At 38.7% G+C, this 12,794-nt stretch overlaps 1 protein-coding gene across 3 annotated transcripts in view; it reads right to left on the bottom strand.

The window, feature by feature from the left end:
* CHRNA2 (cholinergic receptor nicotinic alpha 2 subunit) overlaps window positions 1–12,794 on the bottom strand; it is a 93,871-nt gene that overhangs the window by 61,827 nt on the left and 19,250 nt on the right. Inside the window, exon 1 of one of the 3 annotated variants that reach the window (XM_056563768.1) lies at window positions 8,651–8,754. The exons of the other annotated variants lie outside the window; for them this stretch is intronic. Coding sequence (XP_056419743.1) covers window positions 8,651–8,687 — 37 coding nt within the window. The 5' untranslated portion in view covers window positions 8,688–8,754. Of the gene's footprint in view, window positions 1–8,650; window positions 8,755–12,794 lie in introns of those variants that run through there. 3 annotated transcript variants of the gene reach the window in all.

The following is a 12,794-nucleotide window of genomic DNA, read 5'->3' as shown; positions in this document are numbered from 1 at the left end:
ATTATTATTATAAGAATAATACTTATAATAATAATAGCAATAATAATACTTATAATAATAATAATAGCAATAATAATAATACTTATAATAAGAATAATACTTATAATAATAATAGCAATAATAATACTTATAATAATAATAGCAATAATAATAATACTTATAATAATAATAGCAATAATAATACTTATGATAATAATACTTCTAATAATAATAGCAATAATAATAATGATACTTATAATAATACTTATGATAAAAATTATACTTATAATAATAATAGCAATAATAATACTTATTATAAGTATTATTATTATTGCTATTATTATTATAAGTATTATTATTATTGCTATTATTATAAGTATTATTCTTATTATAAGTAATATTATTGCTATTATTATTATAGGAATAATACTTATAATAATAATAGCAATAATAATAATACTTATAATAATAATAGCAATAAGAATACTTATAATAAGAATAATACTTATAATAATAATAGCAATGATAATAATAATTATTATTGTTATAATATTAATAATAATCATTATAATAATAATAATAATACAATATTGTCAACAATCCAATGTTTCCCAACCAGGGTGCCTTAAGCTGTTGCAAAACTACAACTCCCAGCATGCCCGGACAGCCAACGGCTGTCCGGGCATGCTGGGAGTTATAGTTTTGCAACAGTTGGAGGCTCCCTGATTGGCAAACACTGATATAATCCTTCCGTTCTTCACCGCCCCCAGTTTGTCAGGAGTTTAGAAGCCGACAGGACTTGTTCCCCTTGTTATATAGAAAGTTCATTGATGTATAAAGGACTCGACGACTCCATTGTTCTGTGGATACGGTGGGAGGACAGGTCGCTGCCGCGGATCCGTGCGCCATTCTCTTTTTGCATCCTGTCCGCCTGATACATTTTATATTTTACTTTATGTTGGTTTTACATTTTTATGTCATTAGTACAATGCAGCATTATAAAATGATAAGATTCTTCTAGACTTTGTATTGTTTGCTGTTATTAGTTGCAATTCCAGGAACGACCACCTGGTGTGCTGTGCAGGGAGAGATTACATAACAGGAGCACACAAAGCACCTAAAAGGGCCATCTAGGGGTAGAAAAACATGTGTGCACTAATTTGGGGTTTTATTAGTTTTCACTATACCACCTATAACACGCCTTTTAGATTTCTCAAAAAAAAAAGACAAGCTGAGGAATATATCCTGATCCCATTGAGATAACAGCAGCAGTATACAGGTAGAGTTGGAGGGGAGGTGTATAACTACTATATATCCTGATCCTATAGTAATAGCAGCAGCAGTATACAGGTATAGTTGGAGGGAAGGGGTATGACTACTATATTTCCTGATCCTATAGAGATAGCAGCAGTATACAGATAGACATGGGAGGGGAGGTGTATAACTACTATATTTCCTGATCCTATAGAGATAGCAGCAGTATACAGAGAGAGCTGGAGGGGAGGTGTATAACTACTATATATCCTGATCGCAGAGAGATAGCAGCAGTATACAGGTAGAGTTGGAGGGAGGGGTATAACTACTATACATCCTGATCCTATAGAGATAGCAGCAGTATACAGATAGAACTGGGGGGAGGTGTATAACTACTATATATCCTGATCCTATAGAGATAGCAGCAGCAATATACAGATAGAACTGGGGGGAGGTGTATAACTATTATTTATCCTGATCCCATAGAGATAGCAGCAGTACACAGATAGACCCGGGAGGGGAGGTGTATAACTACTATATATCCTGATCCCATAGAGATAGCAGTAGCAGTATACAGATAGAACTGGAGGGGAGGTGTATAACTATTATGTATCCTGATCCCATAGAGATAGCAGCAGTATACAGATAGACCCGGGAGGGGAGGTGTATAACTACTATATATTCTGATCTTATAGAGAGAGCAGCAGTATACAGATAGAGCTGGGAGGGGAGGTGTATAACTAATATATATCCTGATTTCATAGAGATAGCAGCAGAAGTATACAGGTAGAGATCATCTATAAATTGGATAAAGTCAGCCGACTTTTCCAACCCTTTAGTACCTCCCGGATTTCCTGTACATCATGAGGGATGCGGGTGTACAGGCTCTCAACATCTATGGAGGTGAAATAGTGCCCTTCTTGCCAGACAAAATTCTCTAGTATCTATATCAGGTCCCCTGTGTCTTGTATGTAGGCAAAGTGACCAGAATTGGAGATCGCAGCCAGTCTAGGTAACTTGACAAGGACTCGGTCACTGAGCCAATCACAAGGGGGCGGCCTGGGGGCTCAGTGACTTGTGAACTTTTGGTAAGATGTACCAATGTGGGCGCTAGGGATGAGCGGCATCGGCCATATTCGAATTTGTGATATTTTGCGAATAAATAGACGAATATTCGTCCTATATTTGTGAATTTTGCATATTCGTTATATTCGCGTATTGGAGGAAGAAAACAGTGAGGGGGGGGGGGGGGGGCAACTTTACTATTGGTTGCTGGGGATGTTGTTGATAACCTCTGACAAGTGTATTTGCTTCATTCTAATTGGTCCACAAGTGAAAAGAAGGAATATGCGCAAATGCAGAAAAAAGTAAATATTCGAAATGTCAAATCTATAGCAAATATATTCGCAATATTCATGAATTTGCGATATTGGCGATAAAAATTAGAAATGCAAATATTCGCGCCCAACACTAGTGGGCGCTGTGGGGATTCAGGATAAAGCTTATCGGCCGTGATATTTGAAAGGACTCCTTTCTCTATAAATCTAGAGCAGTGTTTCCCAACCAGTGTGCCTCCAGCTGTTGCAAAACTGCAACTCCCAGCATGCCCGGACAGCCTTTGGCTGTCCGGGCATGCTGGGAGTTGTAGTTTTGCAACAGCTGGAGGCACACTGGTTGGGAAACACTGATCTAGAGATCTCAATTTGTCTTTTATTTTGAAGGTGGGGTCGCTCTTTAAGTTTCCATAAACCGAAATGTTCCCCAATTGTAGGTCGGCTTCCGTTGCATAATCTTTTTTGGACCAGACGATTACTGCCACCTCCCTTATCCGCCTTTGAGACTATAATCTCTTCTTTATTAGCACGCGCATCTAATTCCTTTTTGGGAATATTCGGTTTGGGTCGCGGATAAAGGAGTGAAGGAAAGGAAAGATCTTTAAAAGGGGTACTCCGGTGGAAAACTTTTTTTTTTTTTTTTTTTTTTTTTAAATCAACTGGTACCAGAAAGTTAAAACAGATTTGTAAATTACTTTTATAAAAAAAAAAAAAAAATCTTAATCCTTCCAGTACTTATTAGCTGCTGAATACTACAGAGGAAATTCTTTTCTTTTTGGAACACAGCTCTCTGCCGACATCATGACCACAGTGCTCTCTGCTGACACCTCTGTCCATTTTAGGAACTGTCCAGAGTAGGAGAAAAATCCCCATAGCAAACATATGCTGCTCTGGACAGTTCCTAAAATGGACAGAGATGTCAGCAGAGAGCACTGTGCTCGTGATGTCAGCACAGAGCTCTGTGTTCCAAAAAGAAAAGAATTTCCTCTGTAGTATTCAGCAGCTGATAAGTACTGGAAGGATTAAGATTTTTAAATAGAAGTAATTTACAAATCTGTTTAAAGGGGTGCTCCGCCCCTAGACATCTTATCCCCTATCTAAAGGATAGGGGATAAGATGTTAGATCACCGCGGTCCCGCTGCTGGGGACCCCGGGGATCGCCGCTGCGGCACCCCGCCATCATTACTGCACAGAGCGAGTTCGCTCTGTGCGTAATGATGGGCGATACAGGGGCCGGAGCAGCGTGATGTCATGGCTCCGCCCCTCATGACATCACTGCCTGCCCCCATCAATACAAGTCTATGGGAAGGGGGCATGGCGGTCGTCACGCCCCCTGCCATAGACTTGCATTAAGGGGACGGGCCGTGATGTCATGAGGGGCGTAGCCATGACACCACCCTGCTCCGGCCCCTGTATCGCCCATCATTACGCACAGAGCGAACTCGCTCTGCGCAGTAATGATAGCGGGGTGCCGCAGCGGCGATCCCCGGGGTCCCCAGCAGCGGGACCGCGGTGATCTAACATCTTATCCCCTATCCTTTGGATAGGGGATAAGATGTCTAGGGGCGGAATACCCCTTTAACTTTCTGGCGCCAGTTGATTAAAAAAAAAATAAAGTTTTCCACCGGAGTACCCCTTTAATTAGAGAGAAGCCCAACCTCCCAACAACACAAGGTATATCTCTCTCTTTGGGTTTTTTTTTTCTGCTGCTAAATGAACTTTATTAGGACCTAAGAAGATTTTTTTTAGATGCATTTTCCTAATGGCCTTCAGAGAACGAGAAATGACTTACTACATAAAAAGAGAACAAGCCCCAAAAAAGAAAAATGTATTTTCTCCTTCTGTAATTCCCCTATAAATGCCCTGCTTAGTAATATCATCCGTAAGAATTGGTTCATTTTAGAGCAGGACCCCGATTTGAAAAAAAATTGCAGAAAATAGACCGGTAATCACATTTAAACGAAACAAAAATACGAAAATACAATAAAAAAAAACTGAAAAACAAATAAAAAAACTGACTGGTTATCAGAAAGAAGACCACAAAATGATAGTAAATGTGGGGACTGTTCTATGTGCGCGGTGAATCAGGGTAAGGCTGCATTCACACCACGTTTTTGCAATACAGTTCCTGTATCAGGTTTTTGATGAAAAACGGATTCCTCAAAACCTGACTAAACTGTATCAAAAAGTGTGTACAAATTTTAACCCATATACAGTTTGAAAAATGATGTCCGGATGCATCCGTTTTTTAAGAAAAAAAAAGGATACGTTTTTAACTTTTCACTCCATTTTGAATAAAGTTTCACTTGTTTAATTGAAATTCCAAGAAAAATACTGTGCAAAGTCAAAAACCGTATGGTGAAAACCGGATGGAACCGTACGCACATACAGTTCTGTACGGTTCCCATTGACTCCCATGTTAAAAAAAAAACTGTATACAGTTTAATACAGTTTTTCACCCGGACCAAGAAACGTGGTAGACTACAGTTTTGGATACGGGTAAAAAAAACTGGACAAAACTGTATGAGATGCAAAACGGACTAAACTGGATGATGCGTTTGACATACGGTTTCCAATGTTAAGTCAATGTATACAGTTTTCTATACAGTTTCATACGGTTTTTAACTTGAAACCGTATACGGGAACTGTATAACAAAAACGTGGTGTGCATGCACCCTAAGAGCGCGGTCACACTAGGACCTACAATGGTCGAGGTGAAGAAACTTATTACTGGCAAAACTACTTTTGTATTTTATTGCCTGTTGTGCCCTTGTGGCTACTACTATGTAGACAAGACTAAACGCAGGTTATTCCAGAGAATAAGGGAACATGTGAGAACGGGGCGAGGAGCCCCCAGATTTATTGCACATGTTAAAGGGGTATTCTAGGAAAAAACTTTTTTATATATATCAACTGGCTCCAGAAAGTTAAACAGATTTGTAAATTACTTCTATTAAAAAATCTTAATCCTTTCAGTACTTATGAGCTTCTGAAGTTGAGTTGTTCTTTTCTGTCTAAGTGCACTCTGATGACACCTGTCTCGGGAACCGCCCAGTTTAAAAGCAAATCCCCATAGCAAACCTCTTCTACTCTGCTCTCTGCTGACATCTCTGCTTGTCTCGGGAACTACACCCTGTTGCCAGACAGAAAACAACAACTCAACTTCAGCAGTTGATAATTATTGAAAAGATTAAGATTTTTTAATAGAAGTAATTTACAAATCTGTTTAACTTTCTGGAGCCAGTTGATATATATATATATATAAAAAAAAAGTTTTTTCATGGAATACCCCTTTAATGAAAAACATGGAGGGGACACAAGGTTTGCTGGTCTTGAAAGAGTTAATCCCCTGGAAAGAGGAGGCGACAGACACCGAAATCTGCTGCAAAGAAAGCGACAAAGTGATGTCAAAATTGAGCCTTAAAGGGGTTATCCAGGAAAAAACTTTTTTATATATATATATATATATATATATATATATATCGACTGGCTCCAGAAAGTTAAACAGATTTGTAAATTACTTCTATTAAAAAAATCTTAATCCTTTCAGTACTTATGAGCTTCTGAAGTTAAGGTTGTTCTTTTCTGTCTAAGTCCTCTCTGATGACACCTGTCTCGGGAACCGCCCAGTTTAGAAGAGGTTTGCTATGGGGATTTGCTTCTAAACTGGGCGTTTCCCGAGACATGTGTCATCAGAGAGCACTTAGACAGAAAAGAACAACCTTAACTTCAGAAGCTCATAAGTACTGAAAGGATTAAGATTTTTTAATAGAAGTAATTTACAAATCTGTTTAACTTTCTGGAGCCAGTTGATATATAAAAAGAAGTTTTTTCCTGGAATACCCCTTTAAGCTTTTGGCAAGTTTTTTTTGTTTGTTTGTTTCTGCTGGGATTTTACCCCTAAATTTTTTTTTTGCTATTTTACTTTATATGAAAGCATTGCAAAATGTGCAATTTTTTACCACAATTTCAGAAAAAATCCTGCAAAGAGAGCCCAAATGCAGTAAAAGTATGTGAAGAAAGCAGTAAAGCAGTACAAAATTCAACACATGAACACAGCCTGAAGAGTTCAAATCTTTATTAAAAAAAAAACACCTCAATGGGTCAAATCACTTGCGCCTCATGGCAATATTTCTCTTAAAAAAAACACATTTTCGATAACAAATTGCATCTAAATGTTAAATAATGTGAACTGACCCAGATTCACTTAAAAAATCAGTTCACCTGGGTGACCTCCAGCACCAGCAGCCTAATTAGATGACCAGGTGCAGTGATCAGACTCCACCCCCTTCTCTCTGCAAAGCCAGAGGAATAATGGGAAATTTAGGCAGCATTAGGAAATCATTTCAGTGATGAAACACAATCAATATGTCTGGAAATTCCCATGCCTGCCACATCATCTAAAATAGGTAAGCGCAAAGAATACACAAGAACCTCTACATTATTCTGTAATAACAGCCTATACTGCACTATATAAGGCAGTCTTTTCCAAGCAGGGTGCCTCCAGCTGTTGCAAAACTACAACTCCCAGCGTGCCCGGACAGCCAACGGCTGTCCGGGCACGCTGGGTGTTGTAGTTTTGCAACAGCTGGAGGCACCCTGCTTAGAAAACATTGATATAAGGAAAAGAAAATACTCTGATTCCAGTCTCAGCTCTATTTGGCTTAAAAAGGGGTGTTCCAGGAAAAACTTTTTTATATATATATATATATATATATATATATATATATATATATCTCAACTGGCCCCAGAAAGTTAAACAGATTTGTAAATTACTTCTATTAAAAAAATCTTAATCCTTCCAATAATTATCAGCTGCTGAAGTTGAGTTGTTGTTTTCTGTCTGGCAACAGTGCTCTCTGCTGACATCTCTGCTTGTCTCGGGAACTGCACAGAGTAGAAAAGGTTTGCTATGGGGATTTGCTTCTACTCTGGACAGTTCCCGAGACGGGTGTCATCAGAGAGCACTTAGACAGAAAAGAACAACTCAACTTCAGCAGCTCATAAGTACTGAAAGAATTAATATATTTTAATAGAAGTAATTTGCAAATCTGTTTAACTTTCTGGAGCCAAGTGATAAGAACGTGTCGCAGGTGGAGCAGGAGGGAATTCAGTGGCTTGCTGCCCGTGATGATTTGGTGGTCTCCCGTGCGGATAAAGGGGGCAGTGTGGTAGTGTGGACCAGAGCACAACATGAAGGTGAAGCGTATCATCAACTTAGTGACAAAGCAGTGTATACACAACTGAAAAGCAATCCCATCTTAAAAATATTGGAGCAATTAAAGGGGTACTCCGCCCCTAGACATCTTATCCCCTATCCAAAGGATAGGGGATAAGATGTCAGATCACAGCGGTCCCGCTGCTGGGGACCCCGGGGATCGCTGCTGCGGCACCCCGCTATCATTACTGCACAGAGCGAGATCGGGCAATACAAGGGCCGGAGCATCGTTACGTAACGGCTCCGCCCCTCGTGACGTCACGGCCCACCCCCGTCAATACAAGTCTATGGGAGGGGGCGTGGCGGTCGTCACGCCCCCTGCCATAGACTTGCATTAAGGGGACGGGCCGTGATGTCATGAGGGGCGGAGCCATGACGTCACGCTGCTCCGGCCCCTGTATCGCCCGTCATTACGCACAGAGCGAACTCGCTCTGTGCAGTAATGATGGCGGGGTGCTGCAGTAGCGTGCCCCGGGGTCCCCAAAAGCGGGACCGCGGCGATCTGACATCTTATCCCCTATCTTTTGGATAGGGGATAAGATGCCAGGGGCGGAGTACCCCTTTAAGCACTTTTTTACGCGACAAAGTGATGTCTGGAATGATTGATGCAAGAACGGCTGAACGCCTTTTGCCCCTCCACCCTGCAAAACCCAAGTGGTATTTACTACCAAAAGTCAACAAATCTGTCACCTCCCCTCCCGGTCGCCCGATTGTGGCCGGGAGGGGAATCAGTGACAGAATATTTTGTCCAAATATATCAATTGGGCCCTAAGACTACTACTACCCCAGATGCCCAACTATGTGAAAGACACTGGAGACATTATACGTTTCACTGAAGAATTTCACTGGTCGGACTCCTACTCACTTGCCACAATTGATGTCGACAGCCTGTACACCCGCATCCCTCATGACTTGCATTGAGGGGGTGGGGCGTGATGTCATGAGGGGGCGGGGCAATGACATCACAAGCTCCAGCTTTGGGAACAGTTTTTTCCAAACGCTAAATAGCGGAGCACCCATGAAAGAGTGGATATGTCCCCGTTTCTATAAATAATGGATAGCTTGAAGCATTATATACATATAAGGGGAGATTTATCAAAACCTGTGCAAAGGAAATGTTGTCCAGTTGCCCATAGCAACCAATCAGCTTGCTTCTTTCATTTTGCAGAGGCCTTGTTAAAAATGAAAGCAGCGATCTGATTGGTTGCTATGGGCAACTAGGCAACTTTTCCTCTGGACAGGTTTTGATAAATCTCCCTCATATTTTTTCCTTTTTTTTTTGCGTCTAGAGATGGTAGCCATTTTTTTTAATACTTTTTGTGTAACATTTTTTCTACCTCAATAATGCTTTGTTTTTTTTTCTTTCCTGTCCATGTTTTCCCACTCACCGATCACTATATCTGTTGAACAGCGCGATGGCGAAAGTGAGGCCGGAAGAAACGTAATCTTCGCGAAACCTCCGGCAGTTGCCTCTGAGCGCCCACGCCAGTCTCCGGTCCAGAATCACCGGTACCTTCCATGTTGGAACGCTGAGTCCATTACCGAGCGGTGAGTGCAGGCTACTGTTTTTTGCTCGTATTTCATATTTCAGCTCATAACAAATATTGTGTAAATTATCATCACTGGAGCATATGGAGGAACGGCGCTAGGCAAGGTCAGAGGTCAACGCTGAGCGATGACAGCACAGAGGACACCCCGCCCGCTCCTGTCACATTATAATAAGCCGGAGAATTCCCATTAGTAATAATTACTTTCTAAATAAAAACATGTTTGAAAGTCACAAGTGAAGATCATCAGAATCCGCCTGTCCGGGGCCCCAGATGTGGAGCGAACGAGTGTTAAAGTTTAATGAACAGCTAAACTGGGCCTATGTGCCACCTATCCGGCAGCTGTCATACCGCCAAACCACAGCGAACCCACCGGGGAAAGGCGGAATGATGAAATATTTTCACGGTTAATTTAAATATGCATTGAATCCACATGGTGCCTTCCCGGACAGAACAGACATGTATTCCGAGATGTATTAATGGGTACAGTATTCTCTGCCGCAGAATAAACTCACTATACATGCAAGAAAAATAATACTGCCTACTGTATACAAGAATATATCTACTATAATACTGCCTCCTATATACAAGAATATAACTACTATAATACTGCTCCTATATACAAGAATATAACTACTATAATACTGCTCCTATATACAAGAATATAATTACTATAATACTGCTCCTATATACAAGAATATAACTACTATAATACTGCCTCCTATATACAAGAATATAACTACTATAATACTACTCCTATATACAAGAATATAACTACTATAATACTGCCTCCTATATACAAGAATATAATTACTATAATACTGCTCCTATATACAAGAATATAACTACTATAATACTGCTCCTATATACAAGAATATAACTACTATAATACTGCCTCCTATATACAAGAATATAAGAATATATCTACTATAATACTGCTCCTATATACAAGAATATAACTACTATAATACTGCCCCTATATACAAGAATATAACTACTATAATACTGCTCCTATATACAAGAATATAACTCCTATAATACTGCTCCTATATACAAGAATATAACTCCTATAATACTGCCTCCTATATACAAGAATATAACTCCTATAATACTGCTCCTATATACAAGAATATAACTACTATAATACTGCTCCTATATACAAGAATATAACTACTATAATACTGCTCCTATATACAAGAATATAACTACTATAATACTGCCTCCTATATACAAGAATATAACTACTATAATACTGCCTCCTATATACAAGAATATAACTACTATAATACTGCCTCCTATATACAAGAATATAACTACTATAATACTGCCCCCTATATACAAGAATATAACTACTATAATACTGCCTCCTATATACAAGAATATAACTACTATAATACTGCTCCTATATACAAGAATATAACTACTATAATACTGCTCCTATATACAAGAATATAACTACTATAATACTGCTCCTATATACAAGAATATAACTACTATAATACTGCTCCTATATACAAGAATATAACTACTATAATACTGCTCCTATATACAAGAATATAACTACTATAATACTGCTCCTATATACAAGAATATAACTACTATTATACTGCTCCTATATACAAGAATATAACTACTATAATACTGCTCCTATATACAAGAATATATCTACTATAATACTGCTCCTATATACAAGAATATAACTACTATAATACTGCTCCTATATACAAGAATATAACTACTATAATACTGCCCCTATATACAAGAATATAACTACTATAATACTGCCTCCTATATACAAGAATATAACTACTATAATACTGCCTCCTATATACAAGAATATAACTACTATAATACTGCCCCCTATATACAAGAATATAAGTACTATAATACTGCTCCTATATACAAGAATATAACTACTATAATACTGCTCCTATATACAAGAATATAACTACTATAATACTGCCTCCTATATACAAGAATATAACTACTATAATACTGCCTCCTATATACAAGAATATAACTACTATAATACTGCCTCCTATATACAAGAATATAACTACTATAATACTGCCCCCTATATACAAGAATATAACTACTATAATACTGCTCCTATATACAAGAATATAACTACTATAATACTGCCTCCTATATACAAGAATATAACTACTATAATACTGCCTCCTATATACAAGAATATAACTACTATAATACTGCTCCTATATACAAGAATATAACTACTATAATACTGCTCTTATATACAAGAATATAACTACTATAATACTGCCTCCTATATACAAGAATATAACTACTATAATACTGCCTCCTATATACAAGAATATAACTACTATAATACTGCCTCCTATATACAAGAATATAACTACTATAATACTGCTCCTATATACAAGAATATAACTACTATAATACTGCCTCCTATATACAAGAATATAACTACTATAATACTGCCTCCTACATACAAGAATATAACTACTATAATACTGCCTCCTATATACAAGAATATAACTACTATAATACTGCTCCTATATACAAGAATATAACTACTATAATACTGCTCCTATATACAAGAATATAACTACTATAATACTGCCTCCTATATACAAGAATATAACTACTATAATACTGCTCCTATATACAAGAATATAACTACTATAATACTGCCTCCTATATACAAGAATATAACTACTATAATACTGCTCCTATATACAAGAATATAACTACTATAATACTGCCTCCTATATACAAGAATATAACTACTATAATACTGCTCCTATATACAAGAATATAACTACTATAATACTGCCTTTAATGACTCCAGCTTGGTTGTCTTTAGATCCAGTCATAGTGGGGCCCATTATGATGTACAGGGCCCCTCTGATCTATGTATGATGTAGGTGACATTAATAACTGTGGGGTGTCAGACGTGGTGCAGGTAGTGACCTTCATAGTGAGGAGTCATGTGATCTCTGGTGGTGATATCTCGTATTATTCCATTATAATCACATCATATCCGTGTGTCCAGGGGTCTGAGGCTCAGAGTCAGACGGCTGCGCACCAGGCTTATTGGTGATGAACTCTACTTATGAATTCATTACCCTCCTCGGCCCATTATAAAGTCTACGTCCTCCTCTAAGTAATTACATAGATCTCCAGCCGGGGCCACGGGGTCAGGGAGTCTTTTTGTGGTGGCCCAGTACAGGATGGTGTTACCTTCCCTGCCCTGTCAGGCAGTGTCCCTCCGTGTCCCAAGGGCCCCCTGCAGTGTTTCCCCCATTGTAAATACGTAAGGCATTATGCTGTGAATTGTACCGTTAACAAGTTATACCATGTGATTGTTACCCAGACTACACTTTACCACCTGTCTACCCTCAGTAAAGCTACCGTTATCCGTAACTTGGCATCCGTGTCTTCATTACCCCCGTGCCTAGCCGAAGATCCAGCGGTATA

Source organism: Hyla sarda, chromosome 3 (assembly GCF_029499605.1).
Source record: "Hyla sarda isolate aHylSar1 chromosome 3, aHylSar1.hap1, whole genome shotgun sequence".
NCBI lineage: Eukaryota > Metazoa > Chordata > Amphibia > Anura > Hylidae > Hyla > Hyla sarda.
This window is presented reverse-complemented; position numbering and strand designations above follow the sequence as displayed.